The following is a 19,600-nucleotide window of genomic DNA, read 5'->3' as shown; positions in this document are numbered from 1 at the left end:
TCTTTTTTTAGACATATTTTTATATAAAGCTATGTAATTTAATAACTTTCCCAATATGCAATTTTTGAGACTATTTACATCATATCATTACAGTGACAGCTGTATATACATACATACTTATATACATAGTAGTCTGATTTGGTCGGTCACAATATTGCTGTTTAAAAATTAATTTCGACTTGTATGTGCGATAACATTGCAACACAAAAACCTATTTCATATGTAAACAAAGCGATGAGCTACGAAATCGTTTTCTAAGGGGAAACGACCATTGTACCAAACTACATAAAACACAATTTGTTTACAATCCTGTACATAACAACACAAAAATCATTCAAATAAATATTGAAAGCTTTTGCAGATTATTAAGACTTTTGACAGATTAAACGTTGCATGAATACCCTCACATATATCAGTGTTGTCAAATGCTTCGTGCAGTATTTCACATGATTGACAAACGTAATGAAAATTGCCGTGCTCAGGTACGTTCAAGCGCATACATATTTTTAATGGTATTATATATTGCTATAAGAATGTTATTTTGTTATATATAGACTTAGCCATTTCAATATTTATCGCCATTTGTCGTGGGCTATAATTTTCTGTTATTTTCAAACTTATTTCCTTTTGTAATGATAATAATAATATATTGGTATGGCAAATCGGTCGTTACGTATTGCGGGCCCCTTGCATTCTCATATGTCTGACCGTCAGCCTTCATTGTTATTCGCAGTCGTGTATGTGGATTTTTTCGTACGTCGTACAATTTTCAATTGCGTTCCATTTGCGCGAATAACTAACAAACTTTGCATAAATTATTACCCAAATACTTCAAGCGACTTTTAATTGTTAAAATAAACCAACAAAATGTCTACACTGTTGGATAATTAGTATATTTATTGTGGCTAATAAGGCATTCTTGCTTCGGTCAGTGGGTAAGCTCTTCACCTTCTCAACTCATTCACAACACAGCTGTTTTGGTTCGTATTCGTCGCCTTTAAAGCTTCTCTTATCAGGGAGTTGAAAATTTTATGAATTGCGAGCGCTTCATTGCACTTTTATTGGAAAAATAACGGAACTTGTTGTGCACACTAATTGTAAAATTATAAGTTTACTTTGCTATTCATGCCAATGCACAACAATTCAAAATCATTTTGATTCGTACACATACATATGTGTATATATGTATGTACATAGTGTGAGCTTAATTAAATCACTTTTGTTTCTATTTGTCAAGTAAAACGAAAGCATGGAAAATGAACAGGATGAACTCAGGCACAGTCATATACAACAGCACCAGCATCAGCACCAGCTACCCTATACCGAATGGGCACAAGTCAGTCGAGAGACGCGTAAGTCCAATATTAATTATCCAAATACATATGCATCTACATACATACATATGTGTATGTGTGCAAGTTTTTTTTGCATTTGTGGTGAATATGAATTTGCTGGCTTCCAACAGAATCGCCGCCGTATGCCTTGTACTATGAACAGCCGCGCGATACGATGGTGGCCCCAGCTCTATCGGACAGATTTATATTGATATCGTCATCACCGTACATGCAGGCGCAGCAAACGAGCGGCAGCAATGCATACATGCCCTTCCAATACGCGGATCCACGCGAGGCCAGCTCCATGCCGGCACCATCAACCTCTTCCCGGACAATGCAAACGGCGCTTGTGCTGCCGCGTCGGAATGGCCACGCGGCCGAGGCAGCTAACCTGGCCAGCAGTAGCAGTAGAAATGTTGGCGGCTATGAGACCGGCTTGTCGCAAGGTCGTTGCAACAAGTGTAATTATCTTTCGTCTGTTTGCCGTTGCAGCATGCAACAATCGACGTATCGGTAAGGCACATCCAAAGAAGGAGCTCATTGATTTACTTATTTACACTAATATTATACCAACTTACAGATCCCTATACTTGTCTGCTCCCATTGAACACACAATGGAACTTGTGCATTCCACGCGCCCAGACACTGGAGGTAGTGCAGTATCTGCTGCCTCAGATGGCGAGATATTTGGACTGTTCCGTTCGCGTGCGCCTATATCAGAAACAATAGTCTCGTCCAGCTCTGCTGCCACATCAATTATGTCTGTAGCCACGAGCAGCGCTGCCATCATTCCAAATACAACAACAGCCAGCAGTAGCAGCAGAACGAGCAGCCGAAGCAGCAGCAGCATCCATCAAAAGACTGAAACACATAGCCAGAGACAAAGACGAGCGCAAGAACTGGCTGAGGCGGAGTCTGACGGACAACATGGACATGAGTTACTGCCACCAACGAACAGTAGAAGCAGCCGAAGTATAGATGGTGGTGTTTGGCCAGCGGCACTCGATGACCATGCCATGGATGCTATGATGAGAAGTGATCTGCAGGATTCAATGGTCTACGAGCTGCCCTCCAGTTCGTTGCTTAGCAACAGCACCAACAGCTCTTTTGAGGCCAGCAGCAGCAGCAATGTTCTGGCCAATGGCGCCGGCGCCAACATCTATGACGATGTTACCTCTTCGGCATCGGATACGGAGCATGTGCAGTTCGCAAATACGCGCACCACTAACACCACAACCACCACGTCAGCTGTGCAGGCACACAAGAAGAATAAACATTTGAGCAATCGGGCACGCCTATCAGGCGGTGCCAACAATGCGAGTCGCTCGGTTGATGCCGCATCGCCTGCTTCAGTTATTGATTTGGATGCCACACCGAGCACGAGTGGCCTACAGCAGCAGTCACAGTCGTCTCAGCATTCCCAGCACTCGCAGCATTCTCAGCACTCACAGCAGCACTCGCAGCAGGATTCTCAGCAGCAGCAGTCGAATGTCTATACGCTATATCAGCGACATAGCGGCAACTTCGAACAGGAGAACGATAGCAGCGACGATGGCTGGGATCTGCGCATGCACAATCCCAACGAGCGTCCCGCTGGTCACGCCCATGATGAATCCGACAGTCTGCGGCATGCCGATCACACCTATTATAATAGTCGCGGCTCCACGACGGCCGCACCGCCGGATAGCAGCAGCAATGGCAACAACTACATGTCCTATATGCCGTCCGCTTCCTGCTCCACTGCCACCCACACCACTTGCAGTCTCGACTATGGCGGCGCTTCGGGTGTGCGACGCGTTCGCGCCCGGCAAAGTTCCACGGAACTGGGTGCCGCCTCTACCACATCGTCTACGCCGACATCAGAGCAGCAACCGCAGTCCGCCTCCTCAACGCCCCAACGTAGCGGACTTGTCATGGAAACGCGATTCGGTCTCGGCTCGGGCATTGTGCGTTTACGCAATCGTGTCCGCTCCATGGATGAAGCTCTGCCTATGTCTACATCAACGAACTCGCTGAATTCTGATAGCCTGGAGCCGCCACCAGCCAAGCTGCCACGCATGGCAAGTCCTGCTGCATCGTCGATGGCATCGCAACTCTCGCCAACGAACTTTTATGCTTTTCAACCTGGACGGCATCGGCATCGCACCTTTGCGGAAAGCAATAGAACTGCGCCAGAGGTAAGTGATGTGCTGAAAATTAAATTAAATTAATTATGAAGAAGTTTGTTATTTGTAAAAGCGCAAAGCTTATTTGTAATGCTCAGAACCTCAGGCAGCAGATTCCAAATAGTTTAGCTCATTGAGCATAACTAGCAAAGTACCACTGTCCGTTCCAGTCCGTCCCTGAAATGTAACCAAATTGAAATCGTGATTGACATTATAGAAACTAAACTTGGAGATTAAATTAGAATTGCAGCTTTCCTTCGCGCTTCTGAACGAAGCACTTAACGCTAATCCGCTTTACAATCCAATATTTATTTCTATGATTAAATTAAATTAAATAAATAAATTTTTTGGCTAACCACCGTTATTGGTTTTGTTTACAGCCACCACAGAGTACGCCATCGACGGTACAACCTTCAAGCGGTTCCTGCGTCATCACTTATGTGGGCAGACCACGGGACAATGATGCCAGTAATCTGCCATCGACGTCAACGGGCAGGCGGCAGGGAGGGAATGCGGAAGGCAATCGCGGCAATGCTGTTTTAACTGCTCCCGATTTGCAACTGGACGATTGGTCGTCCGACTCAAATGGCGAGGACGATGATGTGGTATTTGTACATTCAACGAGTGAGCCGATACTCTCCATTGATCTGACATCGGATGATGATGGATTTGGTGGCACAAATGAGCGGCAGATGGTGGAAAGTGCTATGCAATCATATGAAAGGCGTCGCAACAATGTGGAGGTTCCCGCTGGCCCCAATATGTTGCCGCGTCCGAGTTCAGCTAGCGAGTATGATGAACGCAGACGGCGTCCCACCATCTATAATCCGCTGAGCTATTCGCGCGTCTCCAATGGCGGCGGTGCTGGCAATGGTACCTCATTTGCCTTTTACAGCGGTGCATTGGCCGATCGGGCGGCTATAGCCGATCACACATATAGTTACGAACATCTTCAGCAAATGGGACCGGTGCGCAGAGAGCAGCGGCTGATGGGCGGACATGATGAGACAAATGGTGGGGGCGGTGGTGGCAGTGATTATGCACGCGCTACTCTTTGCACCACCGGCTGTCCAGGCCTGGAGGCTTCCCAACGTTATTTTCAGCCCATCACATCGCCGACTTTATGGCATTATGGTATCGCTACACCGCCACGCTTGCCACGCGCACCGTCCACCTCAATGACCAGTGGTGCAGCAGCAGCTTCGGGTCTACCGCCTCCGCCACAACTGGAAACAGTCAACGGCCGCTCCAGTCCGGGCGCCTACTACCATCGCTATCAGCCGTATTACGTGCCGCATTATACGATCACCGCATTGCCCACAAGTCGCAACAGTGGTGGCGATGATGGTGGCTATATGAGCGCAACGCAACCACCACAACAGTCCACGCAGACACGCTCAATACCAATTGGCAATGGGCCCTATGCCATGCCAAATCCACATTACAACGGCGGCTTAAGCAATGCCAATGGCAGCAGCCGCTCCTCATTGAGTGGCGCCATGAGTGCAGCCGCTGTAGCAGCTACTGTGGCGGCCGCCCAAGTTCAGTCGTTTAATGATATGCTATCGATGACCAATAACCATGGCCATGGTCATGGGCACGGCCATGGCGAGTCCATCGACAACGAAGGCGACTATCGCACACAATCACCGATGATGTTGCCGAGACGTACAGCGTTGACGCCTCCTGTGGTGCAGCAGCAGCAGCAACAACAACAGCAGCAGCAGATGGCACAGCAACCACAACAGCCAACGCTGCAGCAGCACCAGCAACCAACATTACCGCCAACCGGCAGCACAATGATGAACATATCTGGTGCGTTGCCGCCTCGTGATGCTGTCTCGCCACCGCCACCATTAGAAATGTACTCGGGTCGCACCACCATGCCGTACTGTGGCTCGCCACCTTTCAGCATGCGCCGCTCGGAGGCATATAACAATCGGCAACACTATCAGCCGCAACCACATCAGGGTCATCAGGCGCCACAGAATCAAATGCACGCCCACATCCATCCGCCGCATCGGGCCAGCGCCATTGTAGCCACCTCGTTGACGCCGGCACCACCCTATCCAGTGCATCAGAATTTGTGGTATCGCCAGCAGAGCATACAGGAATTGCATCGCCGCCACATGACGCCCACACCAATTGATCTCTCCTCCAATCCCCTCAATTTGACGAGCAGTCTTCGCACACGTTATCTTCACAGCATCTGCAGCTGTGTGCACGCCCGCAATGGACCCGTCTCCAGTCTCGATCCGGCCTACTATCCGCCATATGATGCCACTGCTCATGCACAGGCTGCGGCTGCAGCCGCCGCTGCTGCTGTGGCAGCCACTCAACAGCAACAGCAGCAACAAAATAATGCTTCAGGTTCGGGATCGGGCGCACCGGCGCCGTCTGGTGGTGCAACATCTGGTGGTGGTGGTGCCAATAGTGTTCAACATGGCCCCGCCCATCATCACCACCAGCAGATGCAGCAGCGACGTCGCGCTATACACCATCATATGTTCCATCATCACTACTCGCCGTTGCATTTGGAAATCGGACTGGCCACGCCCCTCTCGCTAGGCTCGTCACGCATATTGATTGGACCACCGCGACCCAGTCGTGGCGCCACTCTGGTAAGTAATATTCTCATCAACCGGAAACTTTGTTAGCACAAAAGTGTAACTTTTCGTCTGCACAGGAAACTATCGAGCGTAACACGCTGCCCCACAAATATCGACGGGTGCGTCGTCCCAGCGAAACGGATGAGGATGCTGAGAAGTGTGCCATATGCTTGTCCCTGTTTGAGATCGAGAATGATGTGCGGTAAGAGTGAGCTTCCCAGTATTTCTGTGAATCGCACCGAGCTCTGAAATTAATTCCCTTTTTCTACTTTCAATGAACAGTCGTTTGCCGTGCATGCATCTATTTCACACCGACTGCGTCGATCAGTGGCTGGTCACCAACAAACACTGCCCAATTTGTCGCGTCGACATCGAGACTCACATGGCGAAGGATGCGTTGGCGCCCAGCTCGAGTGGCGTTGCTGGTGCGGCAAATACCACCGCTTTATGACACTGTGTGCATGGCATATTCATGTAAGGGGCCTGCCTGCCGCACACACAAATATTTAGACTGAGTTCATCATGGTCAACCGGGGCAGGACAACGCTAACAAAAAAAAACTACAAAAAAAGCAGAATAATAATAGTAAACCCGTAGAAAAAAAGAAACATTCGTAAAACAATGAAAAAAAAACGAAAAAAAAAAACTGAAAAATACGCAGATTTAATAAATCTGTCAACCCACCAACAGGCAAAACTTCAAAAAGGCCGCGTTGCGTAAAAAGAAAAATATCAGAGAAAAAAATCACTTCGGCTCAAGCTAGATATCCACATACATATATAAGTGTTTTGGCATCCTATGATTTCCTATATATATATATAGATTCACACACACATACAAAAATGTACACGTTTTGTGAAACAAAATTCTTGTGATTTCATAACTGCGTATTGTTAGTATTTTTCTCTGACGGTTAATTCTTAATTTCTAATTCGCATCCCAATTTAATTGTTATGTTTTAAAAAACATGGTCACACAAAATTCTAAATAATGTGGTATCGGTATCTTGAAAATTCGCAGTAATACAAAAAATAAAACATTCATTGATATTGCATTTTCTCTTCGCTTCCCCATATCCAGAGGCCCAGATTTGTTATTTGTTATTAAGATGAAGGATAAATACATACCTATATTACAGCTCATTTATTTGCTCGACCTCGACCTGTGCCATAATTATAAATTGTTGCAAAGCATTACGACTCAAAGCTTATTTTCCATGTGAACCATTTATACAATATAACATACATACGTAATACTAATCAGTACCGCTATCCCCGACCACCCCGCCCCGTCCCCCTTAACTTTAAGTTCTTCCATGCAAGCAAAACAAACGAGCAAATACAATTAAAATTACTGGCATAATTATATGTTACAAAATAAATATACATTAATAAAAAGGTTAATTCAATAAATACAACTTCAATAAAACCATAAAATACAATTACTGGGAGAAAATGGATTGGTGTTAGATCCTAAAAGAATGATATTTTATCGCATAAGGTCCTTATACGAGTATAATCGAATCAACTTTCTTAGGCAATTATTGGAATTTATTAAAGCAATAAAGATATAGCCATTAAAAATCATCTGATGCATCACTGCAACTGGTTTAAAAATCGTGCTTGGAAACGATTTGTCCAAAAACACATCGCATTTCATTTAATCAACAAAAATGTTACTATTAGATCAAAAAGGGATATATCTGAGCATTACCTTAACTCGATTATGTCTTTTAAAATCACTTACTGGGATAAGTAGTGATGTGACAGAACGTTGTTTTTCTTTATCTAAACAGCTATAGAGAAAATCGTGATTACCTTGAAAAAGCTTTTTAAAAATTGTTTAATTTTATATATTTTATACCTGAAAAATATTCATAACCTAAAGCTTATTTTATCGTTATCCCAATTAAAACCAATTTTTATAACAACGGAATCCCAATTTCATTCAAAATATTTCAACATTTTTTTTTTAAATTATCCCAATACCATTTGGTAATTTAAATATTAAAAAGAAATTAAATGTAATTGGATTATATTGAACATATAAAAAATCTATATAACAAACCTTTTGAGTTTCGTTATCAAATATTATAAATAATATTTGCCGTATTATTACATAATTTCAAAATAATATTCAACTTAACGCCTGTTTGGGAAATCGTTTATTTCGATTCGTTATACTCACAGCAGTTAAAAATATTGTACACAGAATTTTATTTCATCCTTTGATTCAAAAGAATATATCGTAGTCTACACGCTAGGTTAATAATGCTTTATCGCTATTGGATCGAAACCTACAGATAATAAAATACAAACATTTTTTGTATAATACAAATTACAAAGCTAATGTTAAGGCAACAGGCAAATAATGCTATCTCTTCTATTTGCCAATTTTCTAAGATATGTCATAAGAATATGTAAAGCTAATGCTTTCCAGATGTAAAAACTTAATTACTTGACATACTCATAGGTACTTAAGTGGTTAATGGCATTATTACACTAGACTCAATACCTAGATAACAACACTGCTGTCTAATTCGAAATGAAATTTCTAGTCTAGTGTTTAGTGTAGTGTGATAAGGCCATAAGTATTATTTTAAATGGGCAAATATTAGGACAATTATTTACTTGTCTAACCTTAACAAATATTAGTAGCACATATTTGTCATACTCTTAGATAAAACATTTTGCATGCTATTATATATGACTGAGTAGTTTAAAAAATATGTACAATAATTGAGTTCTAGGCCATATTACTGGGACCAGCTGCATCGGTACTCCCACCGGCATCATCCTCATCGTTGGGATCTTTGGCCAGCTCGGCAAAGAAGTCTGAAGCATTTGTGCACTTTGAAGAGGGCAAATTGTGGTGTTTCTCCTTATAGGTGTTGTGTTTCTCATTGTATTTGATGTCGCCAAAATCTTCGAAGTATTTAACATTCCAGAAGCGCACGTCGTTGTTGTGTGAGGACGAGGCTAGTAGCTCGCCATTTGTATTGATGTCTAGAGCCTCGATGGGCATATTGTGTTGCCCCACAACTCCTAGATTGCGATAGGGAGCAATGTGGCAAGCATTTATTGTGCCATCCTCGCCAGCCACACAACCAATGCGATCGGTAATGGGCACCATTAAACTTATAGGATTCTTGATGCCCGGATACATGTCGCAATGGTAGCCAAAGGAGCCCCAGTTGTAGGTGTACAGTCGACCCTTTGATGTGCCCACCACAAGCTTTGAATTGCCTCGATAGATGCCCATGCAGTTCAACTCCTCCTCATATGGCTCCGATTGCACATACATTTTACGTGCGCTTATGTTGAAAGTCGTTAGATAGCCATCGGCACTGCTCACTAGTAACAATTTCTTCTGTTCATTGGTTAGCATTTGTGTAATTTGATCTTCCACTTGTTTTAACTCGAATATGGAATCCTTGGTGCGCAGATCCCAAAGCTTGACGGTGCCCGAATCGTCACCGGTCGCAAATAGACGCTCGTCCAGCACGTGCAGCTTGTTGATGGCATCATCGTGAGCAGTCTCATATAGTTTTTTCAACTTTTCTGTCTCCATGTCGGTGACCATAACGCACTTGTCCTTCGAACAGGTGATTAAATTGCGGCCATCTTCGGTGAATTCCACATCGCGGCAAGCCTTAGCATGCACCTCGATGGTGCGCAGCAGTTTGTTCTCTTTGTTTCCATACTTGTAGAGATGCACATCACCAATAATAGTGGCCAAAGCAATGATGTCACGTTCCGGATGGAAACAGATGTCCGTGATGAAATCGTCCAGCTTTATTTCTGGTGGCGAGCTGCGTGGTTTCTTAATAGCCGCTATTATGGCCCGCACAGTCTCGTCTGTTTCCTCACTTTCGTCCAGATCCCAGGCAGTTGCCTTGCTAGTACCAGGTCCGTCGTTATCATTTGTCTGTTCTTTGCGCTGCTTAGGTGGGCTGCTCGTGGCTGCCATAGAATCATCTGAATCGGAATCTTCTGCATTGGGATCGAAGCTATCATCACTGCTGATGTTGCCGTCGGAAGAATTGACTAGCTCTGCAGCGCCCTCGTTTACCTCCTCATCACTTTCTTCTTCATTTAGCGCTTCCTGTTCGATTTCGGCTATGACACCAATAATTTCATCCTCATTATCGTCAATTTCATCCTCGTCAGATGGAGTTCTGAATTGGTTAAGCCTGCAAACCGTGAGGGACCCATTCAATATCGACTCTAATACTACTATTTCAAATTACTTACAACTGCATTTTGCTGATTAAAACAATAGTCGGAATTCCTTTAATATTCCGGCGTGCACGCTCTTCTCAACAAAAACGCAATGGCAACGTCGCAACAAAACAGCTGTTGCTACGGCAGCGACAGTGCTGCCACTATCATTCAATGTTTTGCTTATTTAAAAAAGTGCCGCCAACTACGAACATGAACAACAGTGTAAGCATTGTTTTAACATATTTTATTTTAAATATCTAGCAAAGGCGTTAAAAAGAACTGAACATATATTTCCTCCGCATCACCGGACTGCATCATGAAATGCATTTCCAGTAGTCCACTAGCGTCTGTTTTAATTGCAACTTTTGTTGCCGCCTGAAGCGCTTTGTTCATCAGCCGTAACTGCTGGCTTTTGTAACGCGCAACAGTAGTATCTCGACAATTGAAGAGCAGTATCATGTCGCTGGATTTAGCTACTTCCACAGTCGACTCAGCCTGCACCACACCAACCGTGGCAATTTTAAAATGCGGACGTTGTGGAGAGAGTGTAAATTCCAATTCTTCCGCTGCTTTATCCAGTTCGTTAAATATGTTAAACAAATCCGGTCCGCGCATGAAAATTACATTCAAACTGGCACTGTTCTCATCGAGCTCATATTCAATGGGTTCATCTACGTGCAGCGTTTTTATGGCGCACTCTGTGCTCACATCGTCGTCGTTGTGCGGCTCCAGCAGTACGATTAGAGGCGCTCCATCTCCCTTATACAGCATCTTAACGCTACAATCCATCACCCCAAAAAGGCTCAAACATTCAGCAAAGACATTCAGCTTCAAGCCAAAGCTTGTCAAGTCCTTAACGTGGTATTCAGCAAAGAATTTCGGATCCATAAAGAGCGTCGCCTGAATGGATTTGCCCTGTTCTACGGTAATGCGCAAGCCTTCCTCACTAAACGTGACAGTGCCGTTCTGTAAAAGGAATCGTAAACAATTGAATATAAGTCCCAAAACGAGAGTATAGCTTACTTCTCCAAAACACAGCGATTTGATGCAAGCGTGGAAGGTTTTAATATGATCCAAATGTCCTACAAACTTGTAGTCGCCGTACTGTGATTGTGTCAACATTTTGCGATTCCTTATAATGCCTTTTTCGTGCAGTTTTTTGGAATGATACATTCAATTCAAGACGATTTGCCGGCAAGCCGGCTGAACACCAAAACATGCCGCTAAAAATCAGCTGGCAGAATGGCAGCACTGTTTATCAGTGCTGCTAAGCTTCAGAGCTGTCGTTTTAAGACTTATTCTTTTATTATTAACGCGATAAATGCAAAATTATAGTTCAACTGTGCATAGTCTTTAATTAATAATTAATAATCATTTATTTTCACTAAACAGTGCGAATTTATTTCTAAAAATATCAAAATTGTATAATTTTAAACTGCTTAATTATTATCTGAAATTAATCTTTGTTCGTTATAGCGAATAGGATATGTCAATGCGTTTCCCTTGTCCCACGAGTATAATTCCTAAAACAAATATTTTAAATATTTAGATTGTTCATAGTACTACTATAGTGGGGGATTACTTACCACCGTCAATGGGTTGTAGCCAACCGTAGTGGTTCGACTGAACGGATTAGAAAATGGCAAATTGGTGTTTAGTAACTCGCCCTTGTACAGATCAACTACATAGCGAATTTGGGAGTTCTTGTCTGTAACCGAATCAATGGCATATAAATTACCACAGACAATAAACATTTCACCGAATTGTTTATGATCCAGCGTTACATTAAAATTATATTGCATTTTTAAAGTCTCTGCATCCAACTGAAATTAACGGATTAATAAATTTGTATTAACCAAAGTTAATAAACAATTACCTTTGCGACTAGTGTATTATTGGAATTCAAGGTACTATATATGACCCAAAGACCCACTTCGTCCACGTTAAAGTCCATATAATTGTGGTCTGTGGTGTAAAGTTTGTTGTAAGATGCGACTCCGGCATATGGCAATTGGGTGGCTACAAATAGAATAATCCAGCAATTATATTCAATCTGTTCGACCACGGTTTAAGAAAATGCACTTACAGATTTTCTTTAAGGTAGTTAAATCCAACTTAACTACAAGATCCGAGTTCTTTTGATGAAAGTAGAAAGAGCCATTGTAGACGACATGTGCGTTGCCCTTAAAATATCATCAACATTTTGAAATGGTAAGTGAATATTTATGCAATTATATGGAGCTTACATGAAATCCCTCCGGTATCTCATATTTACGCCTTGGAACACTATTCATTCTGTACTGAACGCGTGTTGAGAATTCAAAAAGATTATAGGCATCGTTCTCATTGGTAACAAATGTTTTCTCACGATCAATTTCTCGGGCGGCCGGGTCCCGGAGCCAAGAACCATACATTTCGTTGACGGATTTATGGAAGACAGGTTTTCCCACCGCATACAAGAAACAGGCTATCCGGAAAAAAACGATATGATAAGGAAGCTACTAATTTTTAGTCTTTAACTTACATTTAAGGCGTTTTGGAAGGCCTGGAAAGCTGAGGTTACCAGTTGGCTGGATTTCAAAACTATTTAAAATCGAATCTTTGCACTGATACAAGCTGGAATAAAAAATTGGTTATTGAGATATCACTGACGGATTGAAACTTCCAACCTGGGATCCGGACACTGTTCGCACATTGGACACTCGCTCTCGGGCGGTGGCTTACCATAAATTTTGATATTTGTGCCCACATATGGGGTTTCACTATTCGGATCTTGAGCTGAGACAAGCAACAAGTTTAGCTTTCTTCATTACACTCTTTAGGATGTTAACTTACGTGCTATTTCGAAATTAACCATGGTAGCGTTGAGCTCATTACGTGCCACACAGTGATAGTAACCAAAGTCATCCTTACGTAAATTACTAATTGTTAAACGCATTGAGGTCTTGAAACCGTCTGGATAGGACTCCATGCGGTACTTGTCGCCGGGCTCCAATATCATGCCGTCATAGGCGCGTTCCCAATAGCGTAGGGCTTCGGGAAAGGCCTCCACCAAGCACTCCAATGTAGCGCTACGCCCATACTCGGCATATATCATTTGTCTATATACCGATATCATGGGGGCAACTGAGGGAGAAAGTTGATCAAAAGCTGTGGTAAATATAAATGTTAGGAACTTACATTGCACTTCTACTAGATAAGTCGCATTGGCAACAGGTGCGATGCCGTTGTTGGCATAGCAGGTGTACGCCGCCATCTGATTCCGAGTTATGTTAGTAAACTTAATGAACTGACCACTAATGGAGGACACTGCAATGAAAAATTAAAATTATTTTCGTTTATAAACCACTCACATACGTTTACTTACTTTCCTGGCCATTAATGGTGATAGTCCGCCCATCTTCGCGACGCCATTCCACATGAGGCACCGGGTTGCCTGTGGCCGTGCAACTTAGATTCAGTGACTTGCCCTCCTCGACGATGACAACGCGTTGAATATTTGTGGATTGCAGATCTAGAAAAAAAAGTCTTTTTATTAAATGTATATATGTAAATAATTTAAAATTCACAAACCAGTTATAGAGGGCGGTATGAGTAGATCGTTTGAGAAACTGCCATTGGAAAGTTGAACCTTCCATGCATTGATACCAGGAATTCCTGGAGTTCCATTGGTGCCAGGCTTGCCTGGGCGACCACGTGGTCCTGCAATGCCTGCAATAGTCAAGAAATGTTAGGTTGTTGTGGAACTGCTTCTTGAATTTTTAACGATTCATATTATGTTAATTATCTTTTCTTTCTTGGCAAGTTTCTTGTACTGGTTTTCTTTTTTTTGTTGACTTACACTCAGTTTCCTGTGAATTCTACACTTACAAACACATGTTTTTTCTCACCTTTGAGTCCACGCTCTCCCGGCGGTCCTTGAATACCTTTTGGTCCTGTCAAGCCATCCTTGCCGTCTTTGCCATTGAGCCCATCTTTACCATCCTGCCCTGGCAGCCCATTTTTGCCAGGTATCCCATCAGAGCCAGCACGTCCGGGTACACCATCTAGGCCTGGTTCGCCTGGAACACCGTCCCGTCCATCCAATCCAGCGCGTCCAGTGCTTCCAACATCACCTACATTTAAAATTAAATAGGAGGAGGGCAAGTTAGAAAAATATGCATTATTTCTATTACTGAAAAGGTAGGCTTTGCTGGGACTAAATTGAAAAAGGAAACTAAGAATCCACCATCCTAATAATACGAGTAGAGTCGGAACAAATGGTAGGGAAAAGAATAATATATTTGGAAAATACCCTCGGTCTAAAAAGGTCCTAGGAAGTTCTAATATCTTATAGCACAGACTCCAGCAACTAAGGGATACAAAGAAACAAATTCTTTCAAATCACCTTTGGGTCCTCGTGGTCCCATAATTCCTTGGGCACCGTCCACACCCGGGGGACCGGGTAATCCAACATCTCCTCGATTTCCCTTTGGTCCTGGTATGCCTGGTAGGCCTGGTTTTCCAGGCGGACAGTATTCCTGCGTGCCTTTGCAGAAACCAGTGATAATTTTCTCCGGCACCCGGCAATAGGTGTTCAAATAAATCCATTCGTCCCCACCGGGAGCGGCGCCCTTCAACCCCGTACGCTTACGTATCTCAGTGTCCTGCTCTTCAAGCGCTTTCCGATGATTCGGATTAAAGAACTCTATCAATGAATCTGCTATAAGACAATATTAATTAGAAGTTGAAAGTTCTTGCTGGAGTCTATTTTGTTTACTCACCATGCATGGAGGCGGGCGATGAGGATATGTCTCTGCGCGAACGTTTGATTTCTTCTGTTTCGCCAATGCTGAGCAGGTTACCATTATATTTGCGCTCATTCCTAACGATTCCCATTGAGTCCGGCGGTTTTGTTGATGTCCTGCTAAAGAAGTACGTGTTGAGATTAAGAGGAATTATAGCACATTTTTTGAATATTTTAAAACATATTTTTAAATGGCTTCAGCTTTGCTATTTGACCACAGATTTTGATAAATACAATTGAAATTATGAATATGTAATTAATGTGTATTTGGAATTCCGGTTACACTGACTTATATTAGAGTATGTATACATACTACTTATACAAAGGTTTATATAAAAATAATTATTAATAATTATCGTTTAAAAAACGTTGAATTTTGGGTTAAGGGATCAACTCATACATATTTTAAAATAAAATTAAAAACAGGGTTAAACAATAAAAACAAAATTTTAAAACAACAAATTTTGAAACAATTTTGAAGCATTATTTTTGAATGGTTGGGCTAGTGGCTATAGAGCACTTATCCAATATTATGGCTAAGAATTTGTGAAACACATATTTCTGTTTTGAAAGGTAAAGTAAATATTTGAACGGTAATATTTATAAATGTATTTATTATATAAAATAAAAACTAAATTTTAAAAATTATAGCTCATTAATTTAAGAATAGAAATTTAAAATTGTGGATAAAAGTATTTTAGATATTTAATTATTCATGCTATCGTAAATAAGTTGATTGTAACTCTGAGATGATTGATGAAGTGAAGAAATTAATTAGAAACGAAAACTAAATAATTAAATTTAGGAATGGGAAACGGACTTTGAAAGAGTTACACATTTATAGAAGAGCTTTAAAAATATACCTAAGTATATTCTTTTCTTTTAACTTTTGGAAATAGAGTATAAAAAATAAAAAATTAATATGCAAATTGCTGATACATTTCAACAAAATTATTTATAATTAAAGACATTTATTTAGTGGCCACAAAATGTTAACAAAATTATTTATAGTTAAAGACATTTATTTAGTGGCCACAAAATGTTAACAAAATTATTAAAGACATTTATTTAGTGGCCACAAAATTTTAATTATAAACATTAAATATAAAAATTTGGTCATATAAAGTCGACCACACGTTCATTATTAAAATGGATCTGAGTTGGATTTGTTGAAGTTTTTTCATTGATCATATTTTATCAAAATTTTAATTGTTTGGCCCCCCCTTTGGTAAAAGCTGCCTACGCCCTTGATTAAAGGTAATGCAAGTATTTGTTACTTACTGTGTCGTCAAAGGCAACTGCACATCCTTATCCAGTATCTGCAGCATCATGGCGCGTAGGACGTGTTCTGATGCCAACAACTCCTTTTGGAATTGCTGGTGTGTTAGAGGTGGTGGGGGTGTCGCCGTCGTCGCCTCCTCCTGGGTGTGTGTATAGAACATGAGCCCAAGTGTGGCCAAAAGAAAAGTGAGCGCGCCCAGATAGAGGTAAACGAGCGTCAATGATGGGATGGATGGACGGTCCGTGCACGTGCAACCGGGCTCGGTGGGGATAGGTGGTGGCACCTGTTGCTGGCATTGTTTACAGGCTGATCCGCATTTGCATGCCAACACGAGTTGAGCCGTCGAGTCTGTTGGCCTTAAATTGGCAACAGCTGATTCATTTGGCTTCTCTTCGCTCATCTGGTCAGCGCGTTGACGTTTTAGGGACTTGCGCACATTTTGATTTACAGCCAAGAACATCCTGGTTGCTTATTTATTGGCTTTAGTTGCATGAGTTTGGTTCAAGCTAGAAATTTATATTTTAAAAAAATGAATATATTGCTACTTAAATTGATTTATAATTTATGGCTGGCAAGTGCAGCAAACAACAGTTTTGGCTGCCGCTGCCACTGCCGCTGCCAACGCACGAGCTTTGCCTTAATTTATGATTAATTATTTATAGAACATAAAAGGGGCAGTGCTTGTTAATATAGTGTTGTGTGCATATTTTATTCACTTTGATAATGTTGGAAATAAATAAAGAGGCTGTTAAAAAGTGAAAAAAAAAATGTAGTTCACACAGGAACATCAATAATCCACAACATAACACACGCACGCCCCAAAACACAAATACGGAGCTGTGAATGGAAAACAAATAAAATCAACAAGGGCTAGACATTAAAACAAAGCAACAGAGAATACAAATAAACAATTGTGGAGTTTTGTAAACATTACTAACTGCTGTGACACGTTTTAAAAAAAAAAATCAATTACTGTTCAAAGTTTTGTTATTTGTTTCACACGTTCGTAAAATTAAAATAAAAAGCAAAGAAAAAATGCTTATCTGTGTATACATAAGAGCGGTTTCTCAGCTTTTTCACACTTCAAACCTATTTACGTACCACGTATCGTATCCGTATCCGAGAGTTAAACAGCCAGCCGAGCACTCTGACGTTTAGTTTCCGACTGAAAAACAGCGACATTTCCCACCGGCACTTTTCCACGCATCCGTTTTACGTTTCTCCTGCTATTGTTGTTGTAGATATTTTCCGAAGAGAGCGCTTTCCACGCAGCGAGTCTGTTCTTAAGAGACCTACAGAGAGGAGGCTGGCTGACCAGTGCTGGCATTTCTACGAATAATATTTATTTATTTATTGCTTAAATTGCTGAATTGCTTTTTTGTTTACCAAATGTGTTTGAATAATGCATTAATATTCAGTATACTATATAGAACTTTTATATTTGAATAATTGCTTAGCTAAGCTCGAAAGCACACTGATACTATATAGATAAATAATAAAAATTTTAACATTTCTACTGCCTTTAAAAGCTATGAATGAGACTTTGTTCAAATATTTGCTGTAATATTTAGGAAATGTTATACAGAAATTCTGTTGCATTCTTTTTTTAAGCAAAAATATTTACCTTTAATAATACAACAGTAATTTAAGCTATCAATTATAAATTGTTCATATTTTTGATGTACTGTATATTTCATTTAAATCTTTTTTTCCTAAAACTTCATCTAAAACTAACTTGCTTTAAAACGTATAACAAGATTTCTAATCAATGAAATATTGTTCATATTTGCAGTAGTATTTATAAAAATGTATTATAATAATATTTTACTGTCTAGCCCGTCTAGTCCTCAGGGAGTCTGTTTTATTTTATTTTAATTAATTAAATATTTAAAACATTAATACAAAGTATATTTCTTTTTTTTATATTTTTTATTTTCCTTGAGTAATTGCCTGTTATTTCTAGATTGTTTTTAAAAACTATGCCACTTAAATCAATTCTCTCACTCTCCGCTCTCCCGTTGTGCGCATTCTGCTCTCTTGAGCGGCGCATGCGCTTTTCTCCGGAGCGGGGGAAATTTAGGCAAAGAAGACTCAGCTGATAACAATAATAATCAAAACAAAGACGCACAAAAACAAACGATTCTCATGCTTCCGAACCAAAATAAAACAAAGAAAACAGAAACTTTTTTTAAAAATAGAGAAAATATATTCAAGCTTTTATAAATTAAAATCAATATAAATGGAATGTAATTTTTCAAGGTTGTACTTTACTTATAGTTTTTTTTTTAAAAAAAGGTGCAGGTTTTACACATTTATCTACTCAACTATATTTCTACAAAAAATAAGCCCAGCTCAAAAATTTCTAGTTCGCGTACGAAATTGTTTGATTTCGTGTTGTTTTTTGTTTTTTTACGATTTAATTATTTAGAAATTTCAAAATTAAATTCCACAATATTTTTATTTTATTTAATTAATCATAAACTTCACAATTTACTTCTCGGTTTGTCATCACTTAGGTACTTGGTATGAGAATCGCAGAGGAGGGCAGCCACAATATTATTATTTTATTTAATTTATCAGAAATTTCACAATTTAGTTCCATAATATTTTTATTTAATTTATTAGAAACTTCACAATTTAATTCTCGATTTGTCATCACTTAGGTACTTGGTATGAGAATCACAGAGGAGGGCGGCCACAATATTTTTATTTAATTTATCAGAAATGTCACAATTTAATTCCATAATATTTTTATTTAATTTATTAGAAACTTCACAATTTAATTCTCGATTTGTCATCACTTAGGTACTTGGTATGAGAATCACAGAGGAGGGCGGCCACAATATTTTTATTTAATTTATCAGAAATTTAACATTTTAATTCCATAATATTTTTATTTAATTAATTAGAAACTTCACAATTTAATTCTCGATTTGTCATCACTTAGGTACTTGGTATGAGAATCGCAGAGGAGGGCGGCCACAATATTTTTATTTAATTTATCATAAATTTCACATTTTAATTCCAGGCAAAAGGTAAATGGGTTATTATGTAAAATTAATCTTTATGATTCATATGTTGTGCATTATTAGCGAACTGGAACCATTTCAGTGGATATGGAAAACCAGATGGATACTAGCTTTCAGGAGCTTGAATCATCCTTTATACTATTGCAACTACGCTTCCATATTCCTCGGCGCC

At 40.5% G+C, this 19,600-nt stretch overlaps 4 protein-coding genes across 4 annotated transcripts; 1 reads left to right on the top strand and 3 right to left on the bottom strand.

Annotated features, from left to right (window-relative positions):
* Positions 1–796: 796 nt before the first annotated feature.
* LOC115623526 lies at positions 797–7,157 on the top strand. Its single transcript, XM_030517908.1, has 7 exons — positions 797–935; positions 1,238–1,352; positions 1,466–1,847; positions 1,915–3,511; positions 3,880–6,120; positions 6,186–6,310; positions 6,391–7,157. Exons 2-7 carry the CDS (start codon positions 1,250–1,252, stop codon positions 6,557–6,559), a joined length of 4,617 nt encoding a protein of 1,538 aa, XP_030373768.1. The 5' UTR covers positions 797–935; positions 1,238–1,249; the 3' UTR covers positions 6,560–7,157.
* A 1,098-nt stretch (positions 7,158–8,255) lies between these two features.
* LOC115623631 (WD repeat-containing protein 55 homolog) lies at positions 8,256–10,494 on the bottom strand. The gene is made up of 2 exons (XM_030518073.1): positions 10,362–10,494; positions 8,256–10,300 (listed from the first exon to the last, which is right to left on the bottom strand). The coding sequence occupies exons 1-2, from the start codon at positions 10,367–10,369 to the stop codon at positions 8,854–8,856; spliced, it is 1,455 nt and encodes a 484-aa protein (XP_030373933.1). The 5' UTR covers positions 10,370–10,494; the 3' UTR covers positions 8,256–8,853.
* Positions 10,495–10,560: 66 nt separating this feature from the next.
* Positions 10,561–11,513, bottom strand: LOC115624185 (cell cycle checkpoint protein RAD1). The gene is made up of 2 exons (XM_030518781.1): positions 11,355–11,513; positions 10,561–11,297 (listed from the first exon to the last, which is right to left on the bottom strand). The coding sequence occupies exons 1-2, from the start codon at positions 11,502–11,504 to the stop codon at positions 10,581–10,583; spliced, it is 867 nt and encodes a 288-aa protein (XP_030374641.1). The 5' UTR covers positions 11,505–11,513; the 3' UTR covers positions 10,561–10,580.
* Positions 11,514–11,688: 175 nt separating this feature from the next.
* On the bottom strand, positions 11,689–17,555 carry LOC115624031. The gene is made up of 16 exons (XM_030518608.1): positions 17,501–17,555; positions 16,399–16,905; positions 15,095–15,234; positions 14,719–15,033; positions 14,222–14,446; positions 13,905–14,042; positions 13,699–13,845; positions 13,512–13,640; positions 13,167–13,457; positions 13,001–13,109; positions 12,856–12,947; positions 12,578–12,798; positions 12,418–12,514; positions 12,208–12,350; positions 11,918–12,154; positions 11,689–11,854 (listed from the first exon to the last, which is right to left on the bottom strand). The coding sequence occupies exons 2-16, from the start codon at positions 16,857–16,859 to the stop codon at positions 11,771–11,773; spliced, it is 2,829 nt and encodes a 942-aa protein (XP_030374468.1). The 5' UTR covers positions 16,860–16,905; positions 17,501–17,555; the 3' UTR covers positions 11,689–11,770.
* Positions 17,556–19,600: the final 2,045 nt, after the last annotated feature.

Source organism: Scaptodrosophila lebanonensis, unplaced genomic scaffold, assembly GCF_003285725.1.
Source record: "Scaptodrosophila lebanonensis strain 11010-0011.00,11010-0021.00 unplaced genomic scaffold, SlebRS2 tig00000053-arrow-pilon, whole genome shotgun sequence".
NCBI lineage: Eukaryota > Metazoa > Arthropoda > Insecta > Diptera > Drosophilidae > Scaptodrosophila > Scaptodrosophila lebanonensis.
This window is presented reverse-complemented; position numbering and strand designations above follow the sequence as displayed.

Bases quoted from the DNA above. Each gene is read 5' to 3' on its own strand.
- LOC115623526 (XM_030517908.1), top strand. From the start codon at position 1,250: ATGGAAAATGAACAGGATGAACTCAGGCACAGTCATATACAACAGCAC. The intron at 6,121-6,185 runs GTAAGTAATATT...TCGTCTGCACAG, and splicing joins CCAGTCGTGGCGCCACTCTG to GAAACTATCGAGCGTAACAC. The intron at 6,311-6,390 runs GTAAGAGTGAGC...TTCAATGAACAG, and splicing joins GAGATCGAGAATGATGTGCG to TCGTTTGCCGTGCATGCATC.
- LOC115624185 (XM_030518781.1), bottom strand. From the start codon at position 11,504: ATGTATCATTCCAAAAAACTGCACGAAAAAGGCATTATAAGGAATCGC. The intron at 11,298-11,354 runs GTAAGCTATACT...TTCCTTTTACAG, and splicing joins AATCGCTGTGTTTTGGAGAA to AACGGCACTGTCACGTTTAG.
- LOC115624031 (XM_030518608.1), bottom strand. From the start codon at position 16,859: ATGTTCTTGGCTGTAAATCAAAATGTGCGCAAGTCCCTAAAACGTCAA. The intron at 12,515-12,577 runs GTAAGCTCCATA...TGATATTTTAAG, and splicing joins AGATACCGGAGGGATTTCAT to GGCAACGCACATGTCGTCTA. The intron at 12,351-12,417 runs GTAAGTGCATTT...TTCTATTTGTAG, and splicing joins AACTACCTTAAAGAAAATCT to CCACCCAATTGCCATATGCC.